Source organism: Nicotiana sylvestris, chromosome 10 (assembly GCF_000393655.2).
Source record: "Nicotiana sylvestris chromosome 10, ASM39365v2, whole genome shotgun sequence".
Lineage (NCBI taxonomy): Eukaryota > Viridiplantae > Streptophyta > Magnoliopsida > Solanales > Solanaceae > Nicotiana > Nicotiana sylvestris.
This window is the reverse complement of record NC_091066.1, coordinates 19,982,422-19,992,637: the sequence shown is the minus strand read 5'-3', so window position 1 is coordinate 19,992,637 and position 10,216 is coordinate 19,982,422. Positions and strand designations below refer to the sequence as shown.

Here is a 10,216-nt window from a genome sequence, read left to right as displayed (position 1 = left end):
CTATTTTAAATTTTATATCATTTAAAAAAATCGTAAATATACTTCCATCTCCACTCTATTCTCCTCATCATTCACAAGGTTAAACTGAAGTAACAAAAGCCAACGAAGACATGGAAACAAAGATATATAGTAGATCAATGGATGATTTGAGTTTCTTCTTTGAATGATTTTTTTGTGCCATAAAAAACTAATATAAGACTTGTAAAAACTAATTAAGTTCACGTAGGTTGGTAGCAAAACTGGTTGCATAAATGAGTCACAGTCTAGGCAAAGTAATGAACAGTTAATTACCAAGATATTGTCGAATGTAACGCTAATTTTTGTCTGACAAAACTTATGAACAGTTGAACAACACGTATAAAATTTAAATATCCAATAAAACTTGTAAACAATTTAACGAGATAGGTAGAATGAAGATAATACTAAATTGTAAGCGCACGACAAAGCTTGTTAACTATTGACAAAATTATTAAAATTTCCCCATCCGGTAAACTTGTGACCAATTCAATAATACCAAGTTTTGGCTGCCCAACAAAATTTAAGAACAATTAAACAAGCGTTACATTTTCATTCTTCCAGCTATATAACACAGGCTATTTTGTAAAACTTTCTTAAACGGGGACAATATATAAACAGTGGCCTCAAATCATCCTATTTGTGCAAATCTTCCTATCAAGAAGCAACTAATAAAAGGGGAAAATGATATTGTATAACCGTTCTTAAAATAACAGTCAAAAATATATAAATATTGTATATTTTTTTTATATATATACATTTTATATGTTATATACAAAAATTATACAAATTTTATATGTTTTTTTGGCTACCGAATGTAAATAATTTTTGGCGCGGGCTAAAGGTGAAAAAATCCCAACTAAAAATTGTCCTGCCGGGTCATTGTTCAGGCCCATAGTTTGGGCCATGGAGGTCCTAACGGTGAGGCTTTAATCGCCCAAAATAAATCTGACTCAATTTGAGAATTGATTTCCCTCCTTTCTCCGGTGGAAGAAATTGGGACAAAATGGCGGGAGAGCAGGTCGCCGCCGATGGCCTAACAACGAATTTCGCCGGAATGTCCAAAAATCAGCTTTACGACATTATGTGTCAGATGAAGGTATTTATTTATATGTATGTGTTCCTACGTATAGGCGTGATGAATATATATGTCCACATTAGAGATGAAATCGAGTTTAATTCTTTGTTCGCTTTAACTTTATTTTTTTTTCTCTTGCACGAGCTTCTTGATAAATTTGTGTTCAAATTTGTTACTGCTTTATTAATTTCTTTTTTATGCAGGGATTAATCGAACAGAACCAGCAACAAGCGAGGCAAATTCTCATTCAAAACCCTAACTTGACCAAAGCACTATTTCAGGTTTCACTTATTTTATATTCTAAGTCAACCTTCTAACCTGACTCATTTTGCGGCAAAGCATTGAGTATTGTTATCTTTTTTTTTTTCTTCCTGCTGATGGAATGCTTAAGTTAAGGCTTTAAGGTTATTCAATTTATGTAAGTAATAGTCGTACTATAGATGTTATTTTAATTACAAAAGTATGAAACTTTTAGAGATATGATATGTTAAAAGTCGCTAAATAAAAGAATGAGAGTGTTCCTTCTCGAACAGCTTAAGCCTTTAGACTGTAGATTCTAGTATTCTTGTTAGAAGTGTAAAATAAAAGAATAAGAGAGAGAGATAAATAGAGATGCCATCATATGTTTGAACTGTAAATTCTTGTTTTATAGTCACCAATATGTATGATCACTACTCATAAAGGTTACATTGGAAAAGTACATGGATGTCATTCCAATCTATTGTCATGTTGGGATGCATGACAAAATCTCTTTGAAATATTCAAATGCCATGATTAAGAGACAGCTGCTATTTGCAAAAGGAACATAAATCACATAGTTAGTGCAATATGGATGAGAGTTTCACCGTTGCTGTCTCTCTCAGAAATCACAGTGTGTTACTTTGATATGGGTGAAAATTTAGGGCTTTGATGTAGTCTTCTATTGCGAGTGCATCACATGATTCCCAGATTAATTAGCTTTCAATCTTTGAGCTAAAAAATCATTAAATTTGGAGTTCATCTGTTGATTTCTGATTCTCTGACTTTGGTTCCTTTAATGATGTGTTTATTAGGCACAAATTATGCTTGGGATGGTGCAGCCCCAACAAGCAGTAAGTTAGTTATAGCATCTTGAACATGTGAAGTATCTTTGTCCATATAAATATACGATTTGATGTAGTTACAGATCTCACTCCATTCTATCTTTAGATTCCGGCCATCCAACCGACAGGATCACCAAATCTACAGCCATCAGTGTCTCAACTTACAAAGTCAGATGGTCAGTCGGCTCCATCATTGCTAGGGAAAATTGGTATGCAGGATCAAACAAGAAAACAGCAGCAAAATCAATCTGTTCCAACACCGCCATCTCCTTCTCTTTCGTCATCAAACCTTCAAGCTCAGTCCCTACCGTCTCATCCGTCGCTGTCAGTGCGGCAATCAAAAGGACATATTGGTGGTCAATCAGTGCTAATCTCTTTACCACAATCCTCTCAAGTTGTTAACATGCCACCAGTTCCTCATCATTCTGCTTCACAGCTTCCATCTCATTTTCAAATGCAGATGCCTTCTGCATCCTCCCAATTGGAGCAACCAATGCATACTAGTGGTAGCCAACACCAGCATATGCAGCCACAGATGCCACCACAAGTGAGACCATCAATGCAACCCTACCCCCGTCCAATGCACCCTCACATGGGGTCCAATGTTGGTTTTCCGCCATCTGGAGTGCCTCCGCCACACCATTCACATCCTACTTTTCATGTAAGCAGAGGATGACTGTTCTACCTATACTGATCTGAGGGTTTTCCCCTTTTTCATACACAACATTCAATTTTTTTTTTCTCTCATCATTCAGCCAACTATGAAGCCTCCAGCAAGCATGGGGCCTTCTTTTATGTCTGGGCAGCCACCAGTTCCAAGTCAGCTGCCATCCCAGCCGCCATATCAGGTGCCCTTGTCTTTATGCTCTACTTTAGTGAAACTAGTGAACTAGTTTTCATTTGGTGTTTTTGGTCATGTAAGCTTGAATCATTAGATTTCTTTCTCTGATAAAAGTTGTTCATAAGCATTAGGGCCTGCGCTACATTTTAAGTTCCACTGGAAAGAGGCCTTTCTTTCCATGGATGAGTCCTTGGCTCCTTGCCAAAATTTGCTCCATTTTTAAGATTTTTAACTTGTGGGATATATATGACAAAATGCAACACGTTGAACTAATGAGCTACTGGAAGAGATCTCATGACTATTATTCATTCATGTGGGAATTTGAAGTTGGATGAGTGCAAAGATTACGGAGATCTTGAAAAATAAAAGGATTTAAGAGGTCAAAATATGGCATAAATCATTACATTTTAAATGATGAAGTTGCTAATGTTATGATGATGAAATTAATGGACAGTTAAATTCTTTCAGTACCGACCTTCACTTACATCCCCAAGTCATTTCTTTTGTCCCTTTTAATCAATAAATGCATCCCTCAATCATTTCTTTTTCGTCCTCCATCTAAAATTAAGTATCCTGAGTTGACTCATGATCAAAGTTATATTTCTTTGACATCAACATATATTAAGTTATATTGTTGCAGTTGATACAATATTCAATAGTGCATGTACCACGCTCTATTGCTTGTCCATCATTATCTAATTGTAAACTTAGGTCAATTTAATCATCAGAATCTAATTATATTACTTTAGTCGGGATGGATAGAGTACATAATGATAATATTTCTGTGAAAACTGCTTTATCAAAAAAAATCAATAATAATTACGCCTTCTTTTCAATTGTATGCAACACATTGTCCTTTTTAATTTGTCCCAAAAGAATGATATCTTTATATATTTAGAAATAATTTAACTTTACACTTCCGGTTATATCCTTAATGAGATGATTTATAGCGATACAAATGTGTATGGATTGTTTTAGATCATAATTTTTAAAAGTGTTTTTTTCCTTTCTCTTTGTACCCTGTCAAACACCGTCACATAAAATGAGATGTAGGGAGTAATATTTTTGTGAGAACCTTGGAATCAATTTGAAAAGGAAACACACAGCAACACACACATATATCAATGTAATTGAGAGACATCTATTACCACTAGGAAATTATTGGCGTTCAGTCTATATTATAATGCCTACTTTTAAAGATCTTTATACATCTTTGCATTTTAGAAACTTTAGCTACACTCATAGAATTATGTCGGCAGAAGCAAAGGACGACATGAAAAATATAAGGATTAGAAAAGCGTGTGATCCAAATGGCATCATTATGGAGGTTTAGTAGTGTTTTGGAGAGGTTGGAGTAGTATGGCTTACCAATCTATTTAATGCTTTACTACGAAGTGGTAAGATGCCCAACTATGGACAAAGAGTATGTTGATTGCTATGTACACGAGTAAAGGAGATTTTCAAAATAGTGCAAACTATCATAGCATTAAACTTATGAGCCATATGATGAAACTTTAGAAAAGAGTGATAATAGTGTAGACATAAGTGCACTGCAAAGAGTGACAAAGAACCGGTTTGAATTTACACTTTGTAGATTTATAACATATGTTATATTTTTGCTAAGAAGATTGATGAAAATTTATCCGGAGAGGAAGAAAGATCTACATATGGTGTTCATAATCTAGAGAAACCCATAATAAAGTGCACGGAGAAGTCCTTTGGTGGTTAAGAAGAAGAAAGAACTTATATTTAATACATTCATGCCATAAAGGATACGTATGAAGGACTCGTCGCTTGCGTAAGAATGGTAAGAGATACAAAGAAGTTTCCGATAACTATGTGTTTACACCAGGGATCGGCATTGAGTTCATAGTCAATTTACCGTACTTATGCTATTTGCAGACAACATTGTCTAATTGACGAAACTAGTGAGGGTTATTGTGCTAATTGACGAAACTAGTGAGGGTGTCAACACAAAGCTTGACTGCGGAGAAGTACTTGGGACCGCTATAGTTTTTAGCTATGTTGCTCGGTCTCTTCAAAAATGCCATCGGGTGTGTGTCGGATCCACCAAAAGTAGTGCATATTGGGCTAGCATAAGAAGAATGAAGTTGAGGTCAAATTAGACGGGATTGCGGTGCCTAAATGCTAACAATTTGGATATATATGCTGAATGTTCTAAGAGAATGGTTTGATAGACGATGTTAATACACATAGAATCTGAATAAGGTTGTTAAATTGGAGAAGTGTTATCGAAGTGTTATGTGATAGAATGATTCCTACCAAAGTAATAATAAAGTTCTATCAAACGATTGTTAAGACCAGCAATAATATTGTGCAAGTAAAGATCGGGCCTCTAAAGTCTAAAATATCCACAAGATATGTGTTACAAAATTGCAATTGTTAAGGTGGATTAAAAATGATCATGCCGAAGGTGCAGGTAACGCACTTAGTTGATAAAATAAGAAAAAGTCACTTGAGATTGTTCAGTCCAGTGTTTTTACAAGGGAAAAACGTTTTTAAAAAAGAAAAAAGCAACATGGTCTTTGGGACTTGAAGTGAAAAGCAAGAAGTGAAGTGCACGCTTTTTTTAAGTAAGCGTGAATTTTTTTTTTTTGAAAAAAATACCAAAAATATACTCCCTCCGTTTCAGTTTATGTGAACCCATTTGACTGGGCACGGAGTTTAAGAAAAGAGAAGACTTTTGAACTTGTGGTGTAAAATGAAGCACATATATTTTGTGTGGCTATAAATCATTGCATAAAGGTAAATTGTTTCCAAATAGGGAAAGAGGTCATTCTTTTTGGCACGGACTAAAAAGGAAATAGGTTCACATAAATTGAAACGGAGGGAGTATCAGTTTAGTACTATAATAATCAAATCACAATTACAATAACTAATATTCAACATCTAATATATAATGATGCTGATATTAAGCATGTGGCTTCAACTACAAAGCAATAACCCCTCGCAACGCTTATCACATTAAGCGACAAAGTGATGACTTCTAAGAAAATTGGTTTGATCATATACTACATCAACCTCCATTTACACTGGCATGTAGGTGTGAAACCATGGTGATTGGATGTGTTAAAAAGAATGAGGTATACCTAAAATCGCATACAGGAGAGTTGTCCCAGAGGACCTGCAATCTCCTGGAGTTCATGCACACCTAGAGGAAATATAGGGCATAATGAAGAAAAATATCTATATAGGCAATAGCAATTAGGTCGGATTAAGTTTGTTATGTTAGTAAATATAAAGAACTTTTAATGCTAAAGAAACTGAAATTTGTTAATGTTGAAACCGGACAGACTTAAATAAAACAACATGGACGGGAAGGTTCAAATAACTTAACTCGACTTGCTTGGGAATGTGGCGTGGTGGTAGTAGTTGTTGTATTTACTTTGTTCATCTTCATGCATTTAGAGTTGTCAATTGGAGACGGCTGCTGAAGACCTTTGGAATTTTCAGAGGATAATTACGAAGACCAAAGTATAATAATAACTGGTGTAGATAGGTTGGATAAACCATGCTATTATTGGACTTTGTGACTTATAAATTTATTTCTTGTTGTGATGCAATGTGTTCCTATACCAGACAAATTCTACCTAAGGACTAGGGATGGCAGTGGTGCGGTTGCGGGGCGGGTTTGGCTCAACACGCAAAAATTTCAACCCGCCCCGCATGCCATTTTTTAGTATTTTCAACCCGCCCCGCCCCGCATCAACCCGCCGCACATAATCTTTTGCCCTCCTTTTTTCTACTTTGTTATTTATATATTCATAAATTTAAATGTAAATAAAAACTTTAAATTCATTATATTTTGTTGGTACGTACCTAATTTCAAATGGCAATTTCACTGTGTTGTTGAATACTGCTCATTCATATTTCAAGGTATTTATAAAAATAAAAAAAAGGAAATTTTTTTAAAACTATCTAAAGTCCAAACTCTTTACATCAAGTAGTAAAAATACCCGGTAGAAGTAAAATGAAAAGTATCTCTTCCATTTTCCCAACCAAAAAGAAAAGAAATCTAGCATCAATGGTCCATTTTCTTGTGCAGGCCAACTAATAATTATCTGGTATCACTAAAGTTGTATGCTTAAATTTCAGAAAATTCAAGTAGCAGTTACTTTAAATTTTACAAATGAGTAGTGACGAAAGGAAGCAATCTAGGACAACGGAATGAAAAACAAAAGTGAATAAGGGAGAACTTGAAATTTGGTGATTGATTCTTCTTGCAGTAGTTTATGTTATTTTAATCCAAAATTTGCTTGGTATATTAAACTATATCAATATGAAGAAAAAGATTAATTTTTATTTAAGTCACGCGCAAACAGATGTTCAAATTCAAAAGCATTCAGATGAACCAAGACATTACACCTAGTATTTCATCACAAACCTGCAACAGCTTAATACATAAACCTGCAGCAGCTTAATCACAAACCCGCAACCCGCCCCGCCCCGCTATAAATTTTAAAAAGAATTATTTTAACCCGCCCCGCCCCGCCCCGCCCGCATAAGTTTAAACCCGCACTGCCCCGCACCCGCACCGCCCCATTGCCATCCCTACTAAGGACTGTAGACACACACTCTGCATTACTTATTACTAGTGTTTCAGATGTACTTACATAACTTGCATCTAGGTTCAAGTAAAACATAGGAGAAGTCGAAGCATATCTATTTTTGTAAGATGAGCTTCAATCAAGGTTCAAAAGCAATGTTATTTTCATAATAGAGCAGTTACATAGACAGCTAATAGGGCTTTATTAATAAATTGCCTTTCCACAAATTTATTCCTGTTTTCTTTGCTGTTGCTTGCTTGTATTTAGTGCATATTTTTGCTTTCAAAGGCAACCAGTTGAATATTTTGTCAAATTTTCTACTGGGGTCCACAATGTTTGACTGTGTCTGCCTGATAAAGAAAAAGTTTTGACTGTGTGTTTCAGTTTTCTGTTAGGTATTGCATAGACGAGGAGGATAGAGTGGTATCTTGTAATCAACCTTGACAAACTGTAGCTAGTTACACATTTTCAAAGCATTTTTCTGTAACATGGCATTTCATAGCAATCTACTAGATAAGTTATTAGTATAATGTTTCCAGAGGGAAAGAATTGGTGGGTACATTTTTTGTTTGTGTTCAACACTTGTGATCTATGGGCTTTGACATGCTCTTGTATGTGAGTGTATACAGATGGGAGGTTCACAATTGCGGACAGACTTCAATCAAGTTGGGAGTTTCACACAAGCAGATAGAGGATCTGCGTGGATTCCTGGTCGACCAGAGAATACACCAGGAATACAGTTTCCAGGACCACCACTGATCCCTGGCCAGATGGGTGCCGGCAATCAGCCTCCTAGACCCCCAGCAGTAATATCCACAGCTTTATTTTTCACTTGGTTAGGTTAAAAACTAATCATTAGTTTTACCTTCAGTTTGAGACTCAAAAGGTTTATTTTGTCGATGTGCAGCTGAGTCCTGAGATGGAGAATGCGCTTCTTCAGCAAGTAAGGAGCCTGACGCCAGAACAGATTAACATGCTACCTCCAGAGCAAAGAAATCAAGTGCTTCAGTTGCAGCAAGTGCTCCGTCAATGAGAACCAAGTTCTGTCAAAGAACAATTGCAACGGGGGTGGAAATATTGGGTCCAGCTAATTGACTATGCTATTTATTTTGCTTTTTTTACAGACAGGATTCTCCTAAGTTTATGTTTCAATCCTTTATAGTTTCGCTCTTTTTTTCCCCTCATTAATGTTGATTGTTTTCAGGCGTTTTTAGGTTTGCCTGTATTTATGCTACGTAGCCTACAACTTATAATTTAGGTTTGCCTGTATTTATGCTACGTAGCCTACAACTTATAGATTTCTTCCTGCTTGTCGTTTGAGGAACTCTTAGCTGCACAAATCGAATTCTAGTTCTCTATATTTTATCTTATGCCATCCCTCCCCTCTTCTTGTGCCTGTCATTGTAGTATATCTACAACCACTATGCATGGAACTCTATTAAACACGAGACTATGAAAGTGTATTAAGCCCCTCCGTCATGTCATGTCTCCTAATCGTCGAGAAGATTTGAATATGCAAATGCTTCTTATTAAGATTTTGCTCAGTCTCGTGGCTTGAACATTGTATACCTTTAAAGAGAGGAAATTTTCAGTAGCCAGTGCTATCCCCTGGTCAACTTCCGGCCAGCACTTGTTAGAAACCAGCAATTGTTTAAAAGGGCAGCTACAGAAGGTAGCAATGTTGCTGCTTTATTGGCTCTTCTATTCCGACATCCCAGCTCTCAACCAAATTTGATAACAAAATGAAGTGTCGCAACCTAAATATTCTTGCATTTTTAGATTATTGAATATGCTATATTATTAGATTATAGTTTTGATTTTGATTGCTAAACATCTTTACCGAGTAATTTAGCAACAAATTAAGTTCATCTTTCTATCAAATTTGGTGAAATTGTTTTATGTTTGGCCAAATCTTCGGGTTGTTACCACAATAAATACAATTTAGTTGAGCATCAGGTTCAATTTGAAACTATACAATTTAGTTGAGCATCAGGTTCAATTTGAAACTAAGACGTAGTTGTTTATGAATTATCATGTTTATAATTCATGCTATCAGTCGCTACAGATTCTTTTTACTGACTTTGCAGCTACCTAATGTTCCAAGCAAACCATAAACATAAGCGTAATAGAAAATGTTCCCTGGTTCAGATGATAAAGAGGACACGATTCAAAACGTAATATAACCATTTTAAAATCCAATAATCTCATAGCAACTGCTCATGTAAAATTGATTATTTATTCCAGTTAATTATGTGAAATAAATGACCTTGTTGAAAACCTAAAAATTAATTGGAATAGATGCAACACCACCAATTAATTTCCACTAATGATAACAGTGAGTATTAACTATTAAGCAGTTCGATTAATAGTTTACCACTCCATCCGTTCACTTTTTACTTGTCCATTATGGATTTTGCACTCCCCTTAAGAAACAATAAATGAAGTGCATAATTTATGTTACGCAACGCCTTCCTGATGATCTTTAGAAGGGCAACGTAAGGCTAAGCAACCGATGTCAGTGCGGTTGCTGTCCGCCAATGAGGTCCTCGCCGCACGCTAGACTAGATTGTCAGTGCCGTGCGGGAAAACCAATGTCGTGAGCAAATTGCGGAAGCTGAGAGAGAATTGGGTT

At 35.8% G+C, this 10,216-nt stretch overlaps 1 protein-coding gene across 1 annotated transcript; it reads left to right on the top strand.

The window, feature by feature from the left end:
- The first annotated feature begins 965 nt into the window (after positions 1 to 965).
- On the top strand, positions 966 to 8,942 carry LOC104228855 (cleavage stimulating factor 64). The gene is made up of 7 exons (XM_009781401.2): positions 966 to 1,114; positions 1,297 to 1,374; positions 2,146 to 2,184; positions 2,282 to 2,836; positions 2,931 to 3,023; positions 8,214 to 8,390; positions 8,492 to 8,942. Exons 1-7 carry the CDS (start codon positions 1,022 to 1,024, stop codon positions 8,615 to 8,617), a joined length of 1,161 nt encoding a protein of 386 aa, XP_009779703.1. The 5' UTR covers positions 966 to 1,021; the 3' UTR covers positions 8,618 to 8,942.
- Positions 8,943 to 10,216: the final 1,274 nt, after the last annotated feature.